Below are 23,090 nucleotides of genomic sequence, written 5' to 3' on the forward strand. Positions count from 1 at the left end.
GATCTAAATTAATTAAAAATATAAAACACAAAATATTGATTGCATAAGTATTCGCTCCTTTCAAATCAGTATTTAGTAGATGCAATTTTGGCAGCAATTACAAACTTGAGTCTGTGTAGTTAGATTGCTAAATTAACTTTGTACATCTGGACATAGCATTTTCCCCCATTTTTCTTTACAAAACCGCTCAAGCTCTGTCAGATTGCATGGGGATCTTGAGTGAACAACCATTTTCAAGTCCAGCCACAATTTCTCAATTGGGTTAAGGTCTGGACTCTGATTTGCCCAGTCCAGGACATTACCTTTGTTGATTTTAAGCAATTCCTGTGTCACTTTTGCATTATGCTTGGGGTCATTGACTTCCTGGAAAACAAATCTTCTCCCAAGTCTCAGTTCTCTTGCAGACTGTTTTTCCTCTAGGATTTCCCTATATTTTGCTGCATTCATTTTACCCTCTACATTCACAAGCCTGACAGGGCCAGTTGCAATGAAGCTTCCCCACAGCACAATGCAGCCTCCACCATGCTTCACAGCAGTGACGGCATTTTTTTGATGATGTGCCAAACATAGCATTTAGTCTGATGGTGAAAAAGCTCAATCTTGATTTCATCCAACCTTCTTCCAGCTGACTTCAGAGTCTCTCACATGCTTCTGGCAAACTCTAGTTGAGATTTCATGTGAGCCTCTTTTCAACAGTAGCTTTCTTTTTGTCGCTCTCCCATAAAGCTGCAACTGGTGAAGTACTCGGGCTACACTTGGCGTATTCTCACTCTCTCCCATCTCAGCCATTAAAGCTCCTTCAGACTTGTCAGAGTTGGTGGCCTTCCACACTAGTCCTCTTCTTGAATGATCACTCAGTTTTTGAGTTTGGCCTGCTCTAGGCAGATTAACAGCTGTGCCATATTCTTTCCATTTCTTGTTGATTGACTTAACTGTACTCCAAGGGACATTCAGTGACTTGGAAATTTTCTTGTATCCATCTCCTGACTTGTGCTTCTCAATGACCGTTTCGCAGAGTTGCTTGGAGTGTTCTTGTGTCTTCCTGGTGTAGTTTTTGCCAGTACACTGACTCACCAGCAGTTGGACCTCTCAGATACAGGTGTATTTTTACTACAATCTATTGAAGCACCTTGACTGTACACGGTGATCTTTTTAAACTAACTATGTGACTTCTAAAACCAATTGGGTGCATTTCTGTCATATTAAAGGGGAAGTGGCATACATATGCAATCAATTATTTCAACAACAACATACACAAAATGCTGGTAAAACACAGCAGGCTAGGCAGCTTCTATAGGGAGAAGCGATGTCGACGTTTCGGGCCGAGACCCTTCAATTATTTGGTGTTTTATATTGAAAATTAATTTAGATCACTTTATAGCAATCCCTTTTCACTCTGACAGGAAAGAGCCCTTTTCTGTTGATCAGTGTCAAACAAGACAAATTAAATGCAGTGTTTCAATGTTGTAAAACAATAAAACATGAAAACTTCAAAGGGGGAGGTTGATTTTTTTAATAGGCACTGTATTATGGATAGGCATGATAGTAGATGTGGTGAGCTGAAAGACCTGTACTTCTTATAAAATTCTTTTAACAACATAAAATTTACTGTTTTCTTCTCTATTACTGCAGATTGCCCCTCTGGGCACTGCCTTCAAACTATATCAGAATTCTCTGGTCAGAAATAGAAGGACAGTCTGAAGAAATAACAATGTTCTGGCATTTTAAAGAAGTTGCAGCAAATTTTCCACAGTAAAACTCCATAAATCTCTCGAAAACTTCATGGCATCACATTAGCAGAATTTTTGGCAAGTTGGATATTTCTATTATTTACACAATACACATTAAATTCCAGGCAGATGGGGCTCATTAACCACAGATGTGTAGCCACATCGCTGAAATAACGACACGCAGTCGGTAAGTCGTTTCGAGACTAGTTTATTCAAACTTCGCGGCGCTGGCATTTAATCCCTAGTGCCCGCCCTCTCCGGGCGGAAATGACATCAGACGTGCATTGCCAAAGTCTCTCCCTGCGCACTGGCTGTTTGTGAGCCGGTTCGCCTGCGCAGAAAGTACATAACCCACCCCCCAGAACCGGCAATACACCCCCCAATGTCCACAGTCTGGATCAGCCTCTGTTTGGGAGGTCTGCCTCTGCACCGCTGTGCCTAAACCTCAACCGACTGCATCAAGTCCACATGGGCTGGCTTGAGTCGGTCCACCGTGAAAACCTCCTCTTTCCTCCCAATGTCCAGAACGTGGACCCGTTGTTGTTGATCACCTTGAACTGCCCCTCGTACGGCCGCTGTAGCGGTGCCCAGTGTCCGCCCCTTCATACAAACACAAACTTACAGTTCTGCACGTCTTTGGGTACATGGGTCAGGGTCCGTCCGTACTGTGAAGTTGGTACAGGGGCCAGGTTGCCGAGCCTTTCACGTAGCCTGTCCAGGACTGCTGCGGGTTCTTCCTCTTGCCCCCTTGGGGCTGTTATGAATTCTCCTGGTACACTAACTCGGCCGACGAGGCGTGCAGATCCTCTTTGGGAGCTGTGCGAATTCCAAGCAGGACCCAGGGAAACTCTTCCACCCAGTTAGGTCCTCTCAGGCAGGCCATGAGAGCCGACTTCAAGTGATGGTGGAAACATTCCACTAGTTTGTTCAACTGTGGGTGGTAGGCAGTAGTGTGGTGTAGCTGCGTTCCCAACAGGCTGGAGATGAACTGGGCGCCTCTGTCGGAGGTGATGTGGGCCGGTACCCCGAAGCGTGCTACCCAGGTTGCGATCAGTGCTCGGGCGCAGGAATCGGCAGATGTGTCGGTGAGCGGGACCACCTCTGGCCACCTCGTGAACCAGTCTACCATAGTTAGGAGGTATAGCACTCTGCAGGACACTGGTAGGGGACCCACAATATCCACATGAATGTGGTTGAACCTCCGGTGGGTGGGTTCGAACTGCTGCGGCGGGGCTTTAATGTGCCGCTGCACCTTGGCTGTTCGGCACTGCGCACACGTTCTGACCCATTCACTAACCTGCTTGCGGAGTCCGTGCCATGCGAACTTGCTGGAGACCAGCCAGACAGTTGTCCTGATAGATGGGTGCACCAAACCGTGTATGGAGTCGAAAACTCGCTGCCTCCAGGCTGCCGGGACGATGGGGCGAGGTTGGCCGGTAGCCACGTTGCACAAGAGGGTCCTCTCACCTGGCCCTACGAGAAAGTCTTGCAGCTGCAAACCTGTGGCTGGGCATCTCGTCGTCTGCCTGCTGCGCCTCTGCCAGTGCTGCATAGTCCACCCCCAGGGACAGGGCCTGGACAGCTGGTCTGGAGAGTGCGTCTGCCACGATGTTGTCCTTTCCCGAGACATGCTGGATGTCCGTCGTGTACTTGGAGATGCAGGACAGATGTCGCTGCTGGCGAGCTGACCAGGGATCGGCCACCTTCGTGAACATGAAGGTCAAATGTTTTGTGGTCCATGAACACGGTGACGGCCTGCCTTCTAAGAAGTACCTGAAATGTCGGATTGCCAGATACAGTGCCAACAGCTCCCGGTCGAAAGCACTGTACTTGAATTCGGGTGGTCGTAGGTGCTTGCTGAAGAATGCCAGGGGTTGCCAGCGCCACTTGATGAGCTGCTCCAGCACCCCACCGACTGCTGTGTCGGATGCATCCACCGTGAGGGTGGTCGGAACGTCCGTTCTGGGGTGCACCAGCATCGCGGCATCTGCCAAGGCTTCCTTGGCTTTAACGAAAGTGGCTGCGGCCTCCACATCGCAAGTAATGTCCTTGCCTTTACCCGACATCAGGGTGTACAAAGGGCGCATGATATGGGCTGCTGAGGGGAGGAAACGGTGGTAGAAGTTCACCATACCAATGAACTCCTGCAGGCCTTTGACCGTGTTGGGCTGGGCAAAGTGGCAGATCGCATCTACCTTGGCAGGCAGAGGTGTTGCCCAGTCTTTGGTAATCCTCTGGCCCAGGAAGTCGATGGTATCGAGACCGAACTGGCACTTGGCCTGGTTGACTGTGAGGCCGAAATCTCTCAGGCGGGAGTAGAGCTGGTGGAGGTGGGCCAGATGCTCCTGAAGACTACTGCTGGCTATAAGGATGTCATCCAAATAGATGAACGCAAAGTCCAGGTCGCGTCCCACCGCATCCATTAGCCGCTGGAACATCTGTGCGGCATTCTTCAGGCCGAACGGCATTCGGAGGAACTCGAACAGGCTGAACGGGGGTGATGAGTGCTGTTTTGGGGATGTCTTCAGGGTGCACCGGGATTTGATGGTATCCTCGGACGAGGTCTACTTTGGAAAAGATCCCTGCCCCATGCAGGTTTGCTGCAAAGTCCTGTATGTGCAGCATGGGGTAGCGGTCTGGAGTTGTAGCCTCGTTCAGTCTGCGGTAATCGCCGCATGGTCTCTGACCCCCGGCTGCTTTGGGCACCATATGCGGGGGGGGGGAGAGGCCCATGGACTGTCGGACCTCCGTACGATACCCAATTCCTCCAACCTCTTGAACTCTTCCTTCGCCAGGCAGAGCTTTACCATGGGGAGCGTTTATGCGCAGGCGTGGAGAGGTGGTCCCTGGGTCTGGATGTGGTGCTGTACCCAGTGTCTGAGCATGGCTGCCGTGAACTGCGGTGCCAGAATCAATGGAAATTCCGCCAGGATTCTGGTGAATTTGTTGTCTGACAGCATGATGGAGTCCAGGTGTGGGGCCGGCAACTTGGCTTCACCCAGAGAGAATGTCTGGAAAGTCTCGGCATGTACCAGTCTTTTCTGTTGCAAGTCGACCAGCAGGCTGTGAGCTCGCAAGAAGTCCACCCCCAGGAGTGGTTGGGCCACGGCAGCCAGTGTGAAGTCCCATGTGAACCGACTGGCACTGAACTGCAGCTGCACTGTGCGGGTGTCGTAGGTCCGTATCGTGCTGCCGTTTGCAGCCCTCAGGGTGGGTCCTAGCTTCCTGTTGCAGGTGTCGTACCCCATCGGGGGCAAGATGCTGATTTCCGCTCCAGTGTTGACCAAGAAGCGGCGTCCCGACTGTTTGTCCCAGACGTACAAGAGGCTGTCCTGGTGGCCAGCCGCCATAGTCATTAGTGGCAGCTGGCCCTGACCCTTGCAGGGCGGGCGACAACGGCGGGCTTTTGTGCCCCACCGCTGGTGGTAGAAACACCACTGTTCACTGGCCTCCTCACTCCTGCCTCTGTGTGGTGTGCGCCTGGTCTGGTCTGCTGTTGGGTGCGTGGCCTGGTAATCTGACCGATGGACTTGGCTTTCCATAGCACGTCTGCCTGGGCCACCACCTTCCGGGGGTCGCTGAAATCTGCGTCGGCCAGCAGCAGATGCATGTCCTCGGGCAGTTGCTCTAGGAACGCTTGCTCGAACATGAGGCAGGGCTTGTGTCCGTCAGCCAGAGACAGCATCTCGTTCATCAGTGCTGATGGCAGTCTGTCTCCCAAACCGTCCAGGTGAAGCAGGCGGGCACCCCGCTCACGCCATGAGAGGCCAAAGGTCTCAATGAGCAGCGCTTTGAATGCTTCATATTTGCCTTCTTCCGGTGGCGACTGTATGAAATCCGCAAACTGGGCGACCGTCTCCAGGTCAAGGGTGCTCACCATGTGGTAGTAACGCATGGAATCAGAGGAGATCTGCCGAATCTGGAACTGGGCTTCTGCTTGGCTAAACCACACGTGTGGTCGCAGCGTCCAGTAAGTCGGCAGTTTGAGCGAAACTGCGTGAACAGATGAAAAGTCAGTCATCTTTGGTCCAAATCCCGTTTGGACCGTCGGGGTCACCAATGTAGCGATGTGCTACACACATCGCTGAAATAACGACACGCAGTCGTTAAGTCATTTCGAGACTAGTTTATTCAAACTTCACGGCGCTGGCATCTAATCCCCAGAGCCCGCCCTCTCCGGGCGGAAATTACATCAGACGTGCATTACCAAAGTCTCTCTCCACGCACTGGCTATTTGTGCGCCTGTGTAGAAAGTGGGTTGCCACAGATGGTAGCTTATCTAGGAGAGGGAGAACTCCGATTTCAAACCTCCGTTGTCTTACGGCTATACCCGCTCATGGGAAAGGCTTTGGGAGTAAACCCCGAGGAGAAATCCGGAGTTGGAGTCCCGAAGGCGGCTGACTGCAGTACCCAGCACCGACACAGCAACTCCTGTGATGTTGCTGGTACCAAACCGTATCGACTTACATCGTTCCTTTGGACCCGTCATCAGCATGGAGAGGGGGTCCCACTGCACGGGCAACAGACAGATCTCCATATCAGTTCTGCCCTGGCTTGTGCCCTGGAGAGGCTGCAGAGGTGCAGTACCCATGGTTGACCACAACCGACTTAGGCCACACACACTTTAAATTCTCTCTTTCCAAAATGCTGTAAATAGCATAGTAAACTTTCTAGCGAACCTGATGTAAATTTAAAGGAGTACAGAAAATGTGGTCCCAGTGAGCTTCAAGGGGAATACAGGATATAGAGTCCAGTGAGCCAGATGGCAAGCTATTAGCATTTCCATATATCTAAATAGTGCATTATTTGATGTTAAATATATTTGGAATACGTTAATTGAAATTATCATTCAAGATTTTCCACATTAAGACAATGTGTCCCAAATGAACAAATGCATACAGGTTTCCAAGTTATTGAAACACAACAATGAAATATTATAATCTGCTGTAAATGATAGGATGAGAAGGTTACAAATGTACATGACTGTGAGTACCATTTGTAGTTTGCATCACAACAACATCACTAGAGTTTTACTCATTTCTTTTTAGCCATTGATAATTACACCATGCTTCTGTAACATCATGTCATTCTGAGTCTCACATCAATGGCAGGGAAGTTACCAGAAGAACTCATACGGATAGGATTTATGAGCATCTGGAAAACATTGGCTCAATTAGGAGATCCAGCATGGTTTTGTGCAGGCAGGTAACATCTTACCAACTTGATTGAGTTGTTTGACAAGGTGACGAGGGTGATTGACTAAGGTAGAGCTGTGGATGTTATCTACATGGATTCTGACAAGGTCCCTCATTGGTACACTTCCAGAAGATTAACAAGCATGGGATCCATGGTGAATTACCGTAAATTCCGGACTATAAGCTGCTACTTTTTCCCCACGCTTTGAACACTGCGGCAACACTGCGGCCTATACTACGGTGCGGCTAATGCATGTTTTTTTTCATGCCGCCAAAAACATTTTGCCTCTTAAGAGTAGACCAATAAAATTGATGAGTAGTTCACAGAGGTCCAATGAATTTGTACGATAAATCAAGCGCACTTTCACAATTAAATTATTGTAAATCAGTCATTTGTACTCACCCTCATCAACATGGAAAACACTCGAAGAAAAGCATATGATGCAGCTATTAAGTTAAAGGCGATCAATCTGGCGGTTGAAGAAGGAAATCGAGCTGCTGCACATGACCTTGGCATAAATGAATCGATGTTGAGACGGTGGAGACGCCAGCGTGAAGAACTGAGTCAATGCAAAAAGACGACAAAAGCTTTCAGAGGTAATCATAGCAGATGGCCCGAACTTGAAAACTTTCTTGAAGACTGGGTTAACACACAGAGAGCAGGCGGCCGCGGTGTTTCCACTGTGCAGATCAGACTGAAGGCTAAAGCAATCGCCACCAAAATGAAAATCGAAGATTTTAGAGGTGGGCCATCGTGGTGTTTTAGATTTATGAGACGAAAAGGCCTGTCCGTCAGGGTACGCACGACTCTGTGTCAGCAGCTCCCTCCCGACCACGAGGAAAAGCTTGCTAACTTCCGCACATCCACTCAAACAAAGATAGCGGAGAATTCCATCGGGCCAGATGATATCATAAATATGGATGAAGTACCTTTGACGTTTGACCTGCCTCTCACTCGGACTGTTAATAAAAAAGGTGACTCGTCCATCACACTGAAAACAAGTGGCCATGAGAGAACGCATTTTACTTGTGTTCTGAGCTGCACAGCATCCGGACTAAAGCTTCCACCGATGGTGATTTTTTAAGCGGCGGACAATGAAAGTTCAGTGAAAGCTGCCATCAAGAGTACAAACTCAATTCCAGCTGTGATTCCTGGGGGCACCACGAAGTATTTGCAGCCACTGGACATCAACGTGAACCGGGCATTTAAAGTGGCGCTGCGCGTTGAGTGGGAGGCTTGGATGACGAGCGGCGAGAAATCCTTTACCAAAACAGGACGCATGCGAAGAGCACCTTTAACTCAAGTCTGCCAGTGGATCCTAAATGCGTGGAGCCGTGTCACAACATCCACCATCACCAACGGGTTTCGAAAGGCTGGACTGCTGCGTGATGAAGAGGACCGCGTGCGCTCAAGTGAGAGCGACAACGAAGAGACTGAAGTGAGTGACGAGATCCTGAGGTTGTTCAATTCGGACACTGAAGGACTTTGATGGTTTTAGTGCGCAGGAGGAAGATGAAGAAGGCGATCAATAACTTTTCCTGGTAGGCTGCAGTATATATATTTTTTTTACCAGTCGTTAGGAGATATTGGAATGTTGTTCGTGCACTGTTCAGTAAAAAAGTATACGCAACGTAATTTGTGTGTTACCAATACGTATGTATATTTAAAAGTAGCTGTGTTACAGGCACTGTTCAAAAAAAAGCATTTGCAATATATATTTGTTTATGTTACCATATGAATTTAATTAAAAGTTAAAAAATCCTCACGTGTAATATCTTTCTGTGTAAATATCTCATATTACAACGTGGGACACCTGTGGCTTAAAATCCGGTGCGGCTTGTACAAGTACAAAATTGATTTTCTTTCTAAAATTAGAGTGTGCGGCTTTTAATCAGGTGCGCTCTGTAGTCCAGAATCTACGGTAGTTGTTTGGATTAGAATAGAAACATAGAAAACCTACAACACAATACAGGCCTTGCGGCCCAAATGCTGTGCCAAACATGTACATACTTTAAAAATTACCTAGGGTTACCCATAACCCTCTATTTTTCTCAGCTCCATGTACCTGTCCAAGAGTCTCTTAAAAGACCCTATTGCATCCAACTCCTCCACTGTCACTGGCAGCCCATTCTATGCACTCACCACTCTCTGCATAAGAAACTTACCCTGGACATCTCCTCTGTACCTACTTCCAAGCACCTTAAAACTGTGCCCTCTCGTGTTAGTCATTTCAGCCCTGAGAAAAAGCCTCTGATTATCCACAGAATCAATGCCTCTCATCATCTTGTACACCTCTATCAGGTCACTTGTCATCCTCCGTCGCTCCAAGGAAAAAAGGCCAAGTTCACTCAACCTATTCTCACAAGGCATGCTCCCCAATCCAGGTAACATCCTTGTAAATCTTCTCTGCACCCTTTCTATAGCTTCCATATCTTTCTTGTAGTGATGTGACCAGAACTGAGCACAGTACTCCAAGTGGGGTCTGACCAGGGTCCTATATAGCTTTAACATTACCTCTCAGCTCTTGAACTCAATCCCACGGTTGATGAAAGCCAATACACTGTATGCCTTCTTAACCACAGAGTCAACCTGTGCAGCAGCTTTGAGTGTCCTATGGACTTGGACCCCAAGATCCCTCTGATCCTCCACACTGCCAAGAGTCTTACTATTAATACTATATTCTGCCATCATATTTGACCTACCACAATGAACCACCTCACACCTATCGGGTTGACCTCCATCTGCCACTTCTCAGTCCAGTTTTGCATCCTATCAATGTCCCGCTGTAACCTCTGACAGCCCTCCACACTATCCACAACACCCCCAAATTTTGTGTCATCAGCAAATTTACTAATTTACAAATCTACTTCCTCATCCAGGTCATTTATAAAAATCACGAAGAGTAGGAGTCCCAGAACCCTGAGTCACACCACTGGTCACTGATCTCAATGCAGAGTATGACCCGTCTATAGCCACTCTTTGTCTTCTGTGGGCAAGCCTGTTCTGGATCCACAAAGCAATGTACCCTTGGATCCCAGGCCTCCTTACTTCCTCAATAAGCCTTGCATGGAGTACCTTATCAAATTTCTGCTGAAATTCATATACACTACATCTACTGCTCTACCTTCATCGATGTGTTTAATCACATCCTCAAAAAAAATTCAATGAGACTTGTAAGGCGCAACCTGCCTTTGACAAAGCCATGCTGACTATTCCTAATGATATTATGCCTCTCCAAATGTTCATAAATTCTGCTTCTCAGGATCTTCTCCATCAACTTACCAACCACTGAAGTAAGACTCACTTCACTGGGCTATCTCTACTCCCTTTCTTGAATGAGGGAACAACACCTGCAACCCTCCAATCCCCCAGAGTTCTTCCATCCCCATTGATGATGCCAAGATCATTACCAGAGGCTCAGATTAGTTGTTCAGAACTGGCTTGCCCATAGATGACAGATCAAAGGTACTTATTCTAGTTTGAGATCTGTCATTAGTGGTGTTCTGCAAGGATTTGTGATGGGACCTCTGCTGTCTGTGATGTTTATAAATGAAAATGCAAATGGGTGGATTAGTATTTTTGCAGATGATATAACGATTGGTGGTAGAAGATTAGGAAAGAACATGGCGGGATACATCAGTTGCAGATATCGGCGGAAAATGGCAGATGGAGTTTAGCCGGGTCAAATGTAAATTGTTGCAGCTTGGTAGGTCAAATGTAAAGACCCTTAACGATGTTGATGAGCAGAGAGTTCTTGGGTGTCCAAGTTCATACCTCCCAGAAAGTGCCTGCAAATTGATAGACTGGTTAAGGAGACCTACGGCATGCTGGCCTTTAATTAGTCAAGGCATTAAGTTCAAAAGTCGGGAAGTTATGTCGCAGCTTCATAAAACTCTAGTTAGGCTGCACCTGGAGCATAGCACACAGCTCTGATCGCCCCATTATAGGAATGATGTCGAGCTTTGGAGATGGTGAACAATAAGTTTATCACAATGTTGCCTAGATTAGAGGGCATGTGCTAAATCGAGAGATTGGAGAAACTTGAGCTGATATCCCTGGAGCATCCATGGCAAAGGGGAGGTACTGATAGATGCTTGTAAGATCATGTGAAGCATAGAGTAGACACAAAGTATCTTTTTTTCCAGGGTTGAAATGTCTAATACTAGAGGGAATGCATTTAAGGTGAGAAGGTAATTTTAAAGGATTGGACAGACTAGATGCAGGAAGATTATTTCTGATGTTGGGGGAGTCCAGAACGAGGGGTCACAGTTTAAGGATAAAGGGGAAGCCTTTTAGGACCGAGATAAGGAAAAACTTCTTCAACAGAGAGTGGTGAATCTGGAATTCTCTGCCACAAGAAACAGTTGAGGCAAGTTCATTAGCTATATTTAACAGGGAGTTAGATATGGCCCTTGTGGCTAAAGGGATCAGGGGGTATGGAGAGAAAGCAGGTACAGGGTTCTGAGTTGGATGATCAGCCAAGATCATACCGAATGGTGGTGCAGGCTCAAAGGGCTGAATGGCCTACTCCTGCACCTATTTTCTATGCTTCTATAAAGGAGGTGTGAGGGGCAAACTTTACTGCAGAGAGTGGTTGGTGCCTGGTATGTATTGCCTGGAGTGATGGTCGAGGCAAATACATTAAGGATTCTTAAAAATCCTTTAGATAAGCACATGAATGTCAGGAAAATGGAAAGATATGGACATTGTGCAGACAGAAGGGACTAGCTTAACTGGTTGTTTGATTACTAATTTTATTGGTTTGGCACAATATTGTTGCCAAAGGGCCTGTTTCTATGCTATACTGTTCTATGTTCTATCGTACTGTGAATTCCTCTCACTACTTGTTCAATTTTTGTATGGGTATTTACCAAATATTTTATCAAGTTACTGGTGGAATTTCTTTTCCTTGGTGGTGCCAGTGCTCAATCAATAGCCACATAAGAGCACCAGCTACTCCAAAAAAAATCCTGTATTGCAGTTTGGAATGTCCCAAACTGTTGAAACTTGCCATACAAATTTACACATGTAATTTCCACTTACACGTGGAAATTTCTATTTCGCCACCAAGAGACTGAAAGCCTAGGCTGAAGAAAACTACATATTGTTTGCATGTACTTCTTGATTAGCACATGCAGGAAAATAGCAAGTGCCTACATCTGCAGACTTATGTATCTGCAAATTCAGTTGTAGTCTGCCACTTACTGAAAATTTATCTTATGCAGCCAAGTATTTTTGCTTAAAACTTTCAACTGGAAACCCCAAAAATTGTAAAGTATATTAGGGATTGTTGTCATCTATTCTGCATAACTACACAAAGTATTGTTTAATAGACTAGTTCTTGCTTAGCATTTCATGATGGTTGGCATCCAATCCTACTATGGCACCGTTGAGTTGCCAATGATATTGGCTATAACTCACTATTGAGTTCGTATGAGTAAAGTCATTCTAACTCATGTTTATATGTTTGAAGTCTTTAACCTCTGATGCTTCAAGTTCGTGTGACAATAAGGAAACACACACAAAATGCTGGAGGAACTAAGCAGGCCAGGCAGCATCTATGGAGAAGAGTATTGTCAACGTTGAAAATACACTTTTCCAAAGATGCTGCCTAGCCTGCTGCATTCCTCCAGCATTTTGTGTATGTTACTTAGATTTCCAGCATCTGCAGATTTTCTCTTCTTAATGGCATATAGGAAGCTCATTTCTCCCCAGAAAAAAAACAACCAGATGCAAATACTCAGAAATCTGTGTTCTATGGATGAATTCAATTAATTGAAGAATCTTAAATGCAAATTACCTCAAATGCTCTCCAATCAAAATAAGTTAAAAATCAGAAATCTAACAGATGATTTGTGAAACGCAAAACATTAAAATTCCTATTGCTGCCTCACGATAAAAGTTTTTCTTAAAATTGACAACTTAAAGATAACTAAAGTCCTTAGTTATCCAAATCATTTGAATCATTTTCCTCACCCTAATGTGAAAAATCTGGATATGGATTGACCATATTACAAGTATTGAAATGTTAATACACTGGTATCTCAACATCTTTCACTATTTTATCAAGGAATCAAATAAATGGTGGTGATGGAATCAATTTGCCTATCAAATGCTGCTTCATGCAAATGTTCAGCTTAAGTAATCCATCACTTCTAATGTTAGTCTATTTGTTATGTAGCACAGATGCAAATATTTCTGGGGCTCAAAAAATTATAGATAGAGATATTTTGAGGCCCAAACAATAAGTAACATTCACATTTTGCAATTGCAACATATTCAATATGGAGCAGCTCCATCTACTAATGAAATTTTTGAGAAAATCTTACCTCTGCCATTACATTTCCCAATGTATCCAATCCCATTTGCTTAAGTGATATGTGTTTACTGTGAGCACATAGCAGCAGAAACCTCAGGCACGTTCGGTTAGCTAATAACTTGGCATTCCCTTCTTCCATGGACAAATTGTGGATAATAACAGCTATCTGCAGCACTCTTTGTCCTTCCAGGTCATTGATACCCAATTTCTGTGGAGGGTGGAACAAGACAGAGTCCCATCCATCATCGCTAGCAGCTTCTAGTATTGAGGCAAACAATGGAACAAAATTTTTCGATCATTTTGACATCCAAGGCCATTATTGAACAGTATTCAATAAGCATTTTGACATCTTTGTTAAGGTACACTAATTTGAATATGAAGTTATATTATTCACTCATTACCACATCACAAATGATTAAAAAAAGGTGATAAAACAATTTAAATACTGTACGTCCCATTTTGGGGGATTACCACAATACATTTAATATTTGCTCTTTTAACTAACCTACAAACAAAAGCCAATAAAGTACACCATGTCAATTTTATGGAATTAGTTCCAATTTCCTTTTCTGTAGTAAATGCACAAATTATTTTCAATGAGGGAGATACATGTCAAAAAGAGCAGTAACATAAAGGGTGATTGATTGCGCAGAGTCTGACAGATACAACTGGCAGAAGGGCCTAAATGTTAACCATAGACAGTTCTAATTCTAAATCAAACATACAGAAAATGAGGAAAGTATCTTGTCTGTACTTTTTTTAAATTCAGTTTGAACCTTCTCTTAAGATTTAGCATTGTTAATTTCAGAGAACAACTAGACAACGGGGTGACCCGTTGGGGCACCCTTTGAGAGAAAGGTAGTGTGGATGTAAAGACTATAGAATTAGCAGCTTGCACTGGAGCTCATCAGTCTTGAGTAGTTGATATCCTATCTACATGTCTAACACATGCAAAATGTAAAAGTTGAAAGAAGTGTAAAATATTGTATAATACCACTCTGTATTGTAGATGTATGCTTCTAAACACAGCAACACTTCACAATATCAGTCATATCAGGTCATCAAGTTACATCCAAATGCTCTCTAGAGAAGGGAAAGGGAAGATGCAGTGTGGCTATCTTTTCGTAGACGGGAAACAGGTCAGTCAGCCCCCAAGTCCACACTGAGCGATGGGCACTTGTTCACAGTGATCCCATCTTTCAGCATTTGTTCCATAGCCTTCTCTGCCTAGGCAATTTAAATGTTCTTTGGACATTTCTTGGAAACTATCAGCAACTCTTATTCCATCACCCAATCTGGCAGTGCATTCCAGATTCTCACCACTTTCTGGTTGAAAACCTTCCCCTCAGATCTCCTGTAAAGATCTGACTCATTATATTAAATCATTATCTTTTAGTTATATTCACCTCTGATAATGGCAAAAAAAAATCCCACAGTGTGGGATCTGTGCCCCTATTATTTTTAAATGCCTCTATCATGTCCCCTTTTAACCCACTCCATCTTGGGAAAACAAACCAACCTCTCTGGTTATTCCTTGTAAATAAAACACTCCATTCCAGATAACTTAATAGTGTTTCTTCATTGTACACATTCCAGCATTATCACTTGCTTCCTATAGTGCAGTGACCAGAATTGCACGCTGTCCCAACTGAAGTCTAAAGCTTTGACAAACTTAAACAGATGTGTGGTGGACAGTATATTGACTGGCTAGCCGAATCACAGCCCGATATGGAAACACCAATGCCCTTGAATGGAAAATCCTACAAAAGGTAATGGATAGGGCTCAGTCCATCAAAGGTACAGCCCTCCCCACCATCGAGCACATCTCCAAGAAGCGTTGTCCCAGGAGAGCATCATCAGGGACCCCCACCATTCAAGTCAATCTCTCTTCACACTGCTGCCATTAGGAAGGTACAGGAGCCTCAGGACTCACACTACCAGGTTTAGGAACAGTTATTACCCCTGAACCATCAAGCTTGTAAACAAAGGGGATAACTTCACTCGCCCCACAAACCACAACCTACTGAGTCACTTTCAAGGACACTCATGTTCTCGATATGCATTGCTTGCTTGCTTGTTTGTTTGTTTGCTTGTTTATTTATTTATTTATTTCCATTACTTCTTTCTTTTTGTATTTGCACAGTTTGTTGTCCTTTGCACACTGGCTGAATGTCCAAGTTAGTGCAATCTTTCACTGATTCTATTATGGATTTATGCTGGCAAGAAAATGAATTTCAACATTGTATATGGCAACATATATGTACTTCAATAATAAATTTATGTTGAACTTTGAGATTTAACACTTGTTTTATAAAATTAGAGCATAATCTTCCTATTAATTTATTCTGTGCCCCAAGTAAGGAAGTCTAGAATCCCATGTGCTTGTTAACTAGGTTATCTACCTGTGCTGCCATCTTCAAGGATCTTTAGACTTGCATGTCAGCATCCCTTTGTTCCTCAATTCTTCCAAGGCCCTTAGTCTTACTACTTCCGATGTATGTCCTAGCCTCATTTGTACTCCCAAAATCTATCACTCATATTTATCAGAATTAAATTCCAACTGCCATTTCTCAGTCCATTTCACCAATACATCAATAATCACTTTGTTGCCCAAGACTACCCTTCACACCATCATTCCACTGATCTTCGTGGTATCTGTTCATTCAGATATCTCCAATTAGTAGGTATAATACAAATACTGTCATTAAGCCAATTGTCCTCTCAGGTAGAAAATGTTCATTGCAATGAACATTTGATAATTTTTCTAAGAAAGATAAATTGTCAACTTCACTCGCACTGAGCAATGAATCAAGCAGCAGGTTGAACAAAGGACTGCTACAATTGTGGCTTATGAAGTACACAGGCCCCTTACTACTACCAGTGTTATAAAATTCATTCTGTACAAACTGGCACGAACTGTTTCAATATAATTTGGAGCATCTTCCAGAATATAAATATGTCTAGCAGAATCTGTATTTAATAAGCAATACCTATACAAGACTGATTAATATATGGCTATAAAACTAAATATAAATTTTAGAAATCCAAATCAATTTTTCAACATGTAATCATACTTAAAATATTCATTAGATTAAACAATTGTTTCTGATGCTGAGTGCTATAATTTTAGCCATAATCTTTTTTTCCCTTTCTCTCTATCATTTTAAAATGCTCTGTGGCTTTCTGTCAATAGGTGGAGCTACCATGCTATATCTGCAACAATTTGCATTCTTCAAACAAAATTCATGTTCATTTCATTCTTAACACAAAATGACTTTAATTTTCTTGTTTCACCTAATTAGTCCAGAAAGGCAGTCACAATCATTAGATTAACTGCTTCAAATTCAGTCTGTGGCCAGGAACAAGAGAGTTGACTGCAAGTGAAGCAGATGGGTGGATCCAAGAGGTAATGCTGGAGGTACCTCAGCCCTTGAGTTTGTTCAGCAGTTCTGAGTTTATTTCTTCCTGTGTGGATGAGAGTGGTGGCTCTAGAAAGGATGAGCAACCAAACCATGGTACCAGGGTCCAGGGCACCATTCAAGAGGGAGGAGAGAAGAAAAATGTAGTTGTAATTGGGGATAGTACTCAGGAGATACAATTCTCTGTTGCAAGGATCGAGAGTCCCGAAGGCTGTGTTGCCTGCCTGGTATCCAACCTGCAGAAGATTTGGGGAAAGATCCAATTGCATTGTTTCTACGATGTAGGAAAAACAAGGAAAGAGGTTCTGCTGAGGGAATTTCAGCAGGTAGGGCAAATTAAGATACAGAACCAGAAAATTAATCATCTTTGGATTTTGCAAATTGGCACAGGGTTAATAAAATCAGAGAGTTAAGTGCATGGCTCAAAGATTGGTCTGGTAGAAGTGAGTTTGAATTCGTGGTACACTGGCACCAGTATTGGGGAAGAAGGGAGCTGTTCCGATGGGACAGCCTCTACCTGAACTATGCGGGATCAGGGTCCTGGTGAATCACATAATCGGGGGTTTGAATAGGGCTTTAAACTAAATATTAGAAGTGGCGAGTTCAACAGCTTTGAAAAATATGGATAAAGTAAAAAGGAAGGAGAGTGCAGGACAGGTTACTAAAGTTTCTAGAATAAAGACAAAAAAAAATTAGAAAGGTATAAGATTTAATTCAGGCAACTGGAGACAAAATTGAAAAGGGTGGTAAATACAGGGATGAAATTGTCACATTTAAATGCACACAGTATACAGAATAAGGTAAGTGATCTTGTAGCACAGATAGAAATTGGCAAATATGATATTATGGGAATCACAGAATTGTGGTTAAAAGATTACAGCTAAGACTTTAACATCCAAGGACACACATTGTATTCAAAGGACAGGCAGGTAGGCAGGAAGGTTTGCTGGTAAAAATTGAAATCAAATCCTTAGAAAGTGGCGGCACAAGATCAGAAGATGTAGACTCCTTGTGGGTATAGAGTTAAGAAACCACAAAGGCAAAAAATACCCTGATGGGTTTTATATATAGGCCTCCGAACAGGAGATGGAGTACAATTTACAACAGGAGATAGAAAGGACATGTAAAAAAGGTGACATTATGAAGGATATAGAGGATTTCCATATGCAGGTAGATTCTTAAAGTCAATTTGATGCTGGATCCCAAGAGAAGGAATTTGTACAATGTCTATGAGATGGCTTTTTCAGAGCAGCTTGTGGTTGAGCCCACTAGAGAAAAGGCAAAAATAGATTGAGTGTTTGTAATGAACCAGATTTGATTAGGGAGCCCAAGATAATAGAACCTTTGCAAAGTAGAGATCACAGTAAGATAGAATTCACTCTGCAGTTTGATGGAGAAGCTAAAATTGTATGAATCAGTATTACATGTGAGTGAAGATAACTACAGAGGTATGATATAGAAACTGGCCAAGGTTGGTTGGATGAAACACTAGCAGGGATGACAATACTCAGCAAAGGCCAAGGTTTTTGGAAGTATTTCAGAAGACGCAGGATTGGTACATCTCAAAGAAGCAGCAGCATTCGAAACGGAAGGTGAAGCAAATGTGGCTGACAAGTAAATGACACCATAAAAGCAAAATGTAGCTCAATGGAATAAAGGAAACTACAAAGGCATAAGAGAGGAACTGGCCAAGGTTGACTGGAAAGAGACACTAGCAGGAAGGACAGCAGAGAAGCAATGGCTGGAGTTTCGGCAAAAAAAATGAGGGAAGTGCTAGACAGATATATTCCAAATAAGAAGAAGTTTTTGAATGGAAGGACACTACCATGGCTGACAAGTGAAGTCAGAGACCAAAGTACAAGGCATACAAGGAAGCCAAAGCCAAAGAAGAGAGAGGATTGGGAAGCTTATAAAACTTACAGAAGGAAACTAAGAAGGTCTTCAGGAAGGAAAAGATGAATTATGAAATGAAGCTGACTAATATCAAAGAAGATATTAAAAGCATTTTTAAGCATATAAAGGGTAAAAAGAGACTTAAGGGCATCAGTCTTCATAGTGGAAGATATCTGCAGTATACCGGACATTCAAGAGTATCAGGGAAGTGAAGTTTGTGCAGTGAAAATAATGACTGAGGAGGTGCTCAAGAAGCTTAATGGTCTGAGGCTGGATAAATCTCCTGGACCTGATGGAATGCACCCTCGGGTTCTGAAGGAAGAGTATGGAGAGCATCATTCCAGATGATCTTTCTAGAATCGATAGATTCTGGCATTGTACCAGATGACTGGAAAATTGCAAATGTTACTCCACTATTTAAGAAAGGTGAGAAGCAGCAGAAAGGAAACTATAGACCTGTTAGCCTGACATCAGTGGTTGGGAAGTTGTTGGAATCGATTGCTAGGTATGAGATTATGAAGGCACAAGATAAGCCAAAGCCAGTATGGTTTCCTGAAAGGAAAATCCTGCCCGACTAAACTACTGCAATTTTGTGAGGAAATTACAAGCAGGGTAGAGAAAAGAGATGCAGTAGATGTGGTGTACTTGGATTTTCAGAAGGCCTTTGATAAGGTGCTGCACATGAGGCTGTTTAGCAAGATAAGAACCCATGGAATTACAGGGGAGTTACTAGCATGGGTGGAGCATTGGCTGATCAGCAGAAAACAGAGAATGGGAATACAGGGATACTATTCTGGCTGGCTGCTGGTTACCAGTGGAGTTCCACAGTGGTCGGTGTTGGAACCGCTGCTTTTTACGATGTATGTCAATGATTTGGACTACGGGATTAATGGATTTGTGTCTAAATTTGCTGATGACACAAAGACAGGTGGAGGAACGGGTAGTGTTGAGGAAACAGAGAGCCTGCAGAGAGACTTAGATAGCTTAGGGGAATGGGCAAAGAAGTGGTAAGTGAAATACAATGTTGGAAAGTATATGATCATGCACTTTGGTGAAAGAAATAAATGGGCAGACTCTTATTTAGATGGAGAGAGAATTCAAAATGCAAAGGGACTTGGGAGTCCTTGTGCAAGATACCCTAAAAGTTAACCTCCAGGTTGAGTTGATGGTGAAAAAGGCGAATACAATGTTGGCATTCATTACTAGAGGTATAGAATATAAGAGCAGGGATGTGATGTTCAGGCTCCGTAAGGCACTTGTGAGACCACACTTGGAGTATTGTGTGCAGTTTTGGTCTCATTTTAGAAAGGATATACTGACATTGGAGAGGGTTCAGAGAAGATTGAGAAGAATGATTCCAGGAATGAAAGGGTTACTGTATGAGGAACACCTAGCAGCTCTTGGGCTGTATTCCCTGGAGTTCAGGAGAATGAGGGGGGACCTCCTAGAAACATTTTGAATGTTAAAAGGCCTGTACAGATTAGAAATGGCAAAGTTATTTCCCATGGTAGGGGAATCTAGGACAACAGGGCACGACTTCAGGATTGAATGATGTCCATTTAGAATAGAGATGTGGAGAAATTACTTTAGTCAGAGGGTGGTAAATCTGTGGAATTTGTTGCCACAAGCAGCTATAGAGGCCAAGTCATTGGGTGTATTTAAGGCAGAGATGGATAGGTTCTTGATTAGCCAGGGCATCAAAGGGTATGGGGAAAAGGCAGGGGAGTGGGGATGACTGCAAGAATTGATTGAATGGCAGAGCAGACTCAATGGGCCAAATGCCTATTTCTGCTCCTATATCTTATGGTCTTAAAGAGGGTATATAATATAGCAGAAATTGGTGTGAAGATAAGTGAAAATTGTAAAATTAATGTGAGGATTGGCAAGATTTAAAAGCAGAATGCAACTAAAAAAGCAATAGAAGATTACCATTATTTCCTCACATGTACATTGAAACATTGAACCTTAGAGTGAATTATATTTTTGCATCAATGTCTAACACAATCCAAGGATGTGCTTCCTGCATCAACTTTATCCATCTTTATCCTAATTCTAATGTATTTGCAATGTGGGAAGCAACTGGAGCACCAACAGGAAACTCACACAGTTAAAGCAGAGAGCATCTATGGCGTGAAACTTCTTATAGACAACAATGAGAATTGAACCCTGATCACTGAAGCTAGAAAGCTTAGCACTAAGCGTTATGTTACCATGCTGCAAGAAAAGATGAAATATGAAGGGAAGTCAGCCAATAATTTAAAAGAGGATACCAGAAGTATATTTTCAGATATATGAAGTGCAAAAGAGAATTAAGTGTGGACTTCAAATTACTGGAATATGATGATAGAGGTAAGAACGGGGGCCAAAGAAAAGGTGAATAAATTGAGTACATATTTTGTGTCAGTCTTCACTGTGGAAGACACTCGCAGCATGCCAGAAATTTGGGTGTGTCGGGCAGAAGTAAGTGTAGTCACAATTACTAAAGAGAAATTACTTGTGAAGCTGAGGGTCTGAAGGTGGATAAGTCTCCTGGATCAGATGGACTACACCCTAGATTTTTAAAAAGAGGTAACTGAAGAGATTGTGCAATGATCTTTCAAGAATGACTAAATTCTGGAATGGTTCTGGAAGACTGAAAAGTTGCAAATGTCACTCTACTCTTCAAGAAAGAAACGCAGGAAATTATTTGCCAGGTAGTCTGACTTCAATGGTTGAGAAGAAATTGGAGTCCATTATTAAGGATGAGGGTTCACTGAATTTTGAGGCACATGATAAAGTAGGCCAAAGTTAGCATGATTTCCTTATATAGGGAAAGCAAAGGTTTTGGGGAGAAGGCAGAAGAATGGGGTTAAGAAGGAAAATAAATCAGCTTTGATCAAATGGCAGAGTAGGCTCAATGGGAAAATGACCTAATTTTGCTCCTATGTCTTAAAATATATCTTAATACCTCTCAAAAATTGCTCCACTGTTCTTAGCCTTCATCCCATCAAGGCAGGGTGTTATTGAAAAAGCCTCTTCTTGAATCTCCACCACCATAACAAGCTCTCTTCTCAGTGTTACCATCAGATAGAAGATACAGGAGCCTGAAGGCACACGCTCAACAATTCAGGAGCAGCATTTCCCCCTCTGCCATCTGATTTCTGAATGGCCATCGAACCCATGAACACTACCTCACTAATTCAGTTTTTTTCTGTATTATCATGTATTGCATTGTACTGCTGCTGCAAAGTTAACACCCCATATGCCAGTGATATTAAACCTAATTCTGATCCTGAACCTGAACCAACACATTCTAAACTGATTTTCTCCATTAATGGATCTAATTTTAAAGTCTCATATTTTATAAGATGCTTCCTACACAGTGTTCATTTCTAAGTAAAATTTTACCTTACAACACAAGAGACTGTTGAGCAAATGCTCATAAACACGTCAGTAAGTCATGGCAACCTTTAGGACTGTGACTTGTATTGTTTAACTGTTTATTTCTCACCATCGCCATTGCTGTTTATCAACTCTGTCTTACCTTTAGATTTGTGATTTTTATCTCCAACAAGCTCCCGGACTTCTTGGTCTTCTACAGTATCTTTCCAAAACTGTTAAGAATTTTCTAAGTTTAGTATTTTCAGGATACCACCATGTTAGACATAAATCATTCCAACTATTTCAGTTTCCAAAGTTAATGCATTCATATATTAATGTTTATAAACTTCCTTTTTAAAACTTTGATAAGTGTTTTATATTGAAACTTAAACTTTAAGCAAATTTAGTTTTCTAAAATCTGACCTCTTAAAAGTTCTTTAATGCATCATGTACTTAAAAAATATATAATATTAAACATTCAGCTAAATGATAAAATTACACATTTCTGTACACATGCTTAATGCAAAGAACTCCAAATTGGGTAAACAAAGTAAAATGTAACATAACTAATAGAACAAATTCAATATAAAAAGTTGTCGGTTTAAAAAAAACTGAATGGTTTGATTGAATTTAACAAATTGTACATTTCACTGGCAGAGTGAACTTCATAACAAGGGACACAAGAGCGACTCCAGATGCTAGAAATCTGGATCCACACACAAAATTCAGGAGGAACTCAGGCCAGGCAGCACCTATGGAGGAAGATGAACAGTTGATGTTTTGGGCCCTAATCTTTCATCCGGACTGAAATAACAGTAGAATAGCAGGGGCGGGAGGAGCAGGAGCTGGCAGGTAATAGGTGGATCTAGAGGGGGAAGGCAGGAGGGTGAGGGAGTGGGAAGGGGAAGGAAAAATAAAGAGAAGTGATAGGTGGGGGGGGGAAGCAAAGGAATCTGATAACAGAAGACAATAGACCTGCATACAGTCTCTGTGTCCTACAATAACTCTAACTTCCGATAATCTCTTCTTTTATTCTTCTAACCTCTGCTCAATCTCTCCTACAACAAACCCATTATCCTTGGAACCAGTTAGTGAATCTTCACTGAACTTTCTCTAAGCCTAGAATATCCTTTTTGGTAAGGTATTCAGAATTTTAAAATATTTTCTGCGCAA

General features: G+C 42.9%; 1 protein-coding gene across 5 annotated transcripts in view; it reads right to left on the reverse strand.

Annotated features, from left to right (window-relative positions):
- Positions 1 to 23,090, reverse strand: part of LOC132395769 (AT-rich interactive domain-containing protein 2-like) — a 334,560-nt gene that overhangs the window by 76,233 nt on the left and 235,237 nt on the right. For 4 of the 5 annotated variants that reach the window (XM_059972773.1, XM_059972776.1, XM_059972778.1 and 1 more), the window contains 2 exons: positions 22,081 to 22,150; positions 13,256 to 13,503 (listed from right to left, as the gene is read on the reverse strand). In XM_059972773.1, the coding sequence (XP_059828756.1) occupies positions 13,256 to 13,503; positions 22,081 to 22,150 (318 nt within the window). The remainder of the gene's footprint in view (positions 1 to 13,255; positions 13,504 to 22,080; positions 22,151 to 23,090) is intronic. The other variant, XM_059972775.1, reaches the window with a different exon arrangement.

This window comes from Hypanus sabinus, chromosome 6, assembly GCF_030144855.1.
Source record: "Hypanus sabinus isolate sHypSab1 chromosome 6, sHypSab1.hap1, whole genome shotgun sequence".
Taxonomy (NCBI): domain Eukaryota; kingdom Metazoa; phylum Chordata; class Chondrichthyes; order Myliobatiformes; family Dasyatidae; genus Hypanus; species Hypanus sabinus.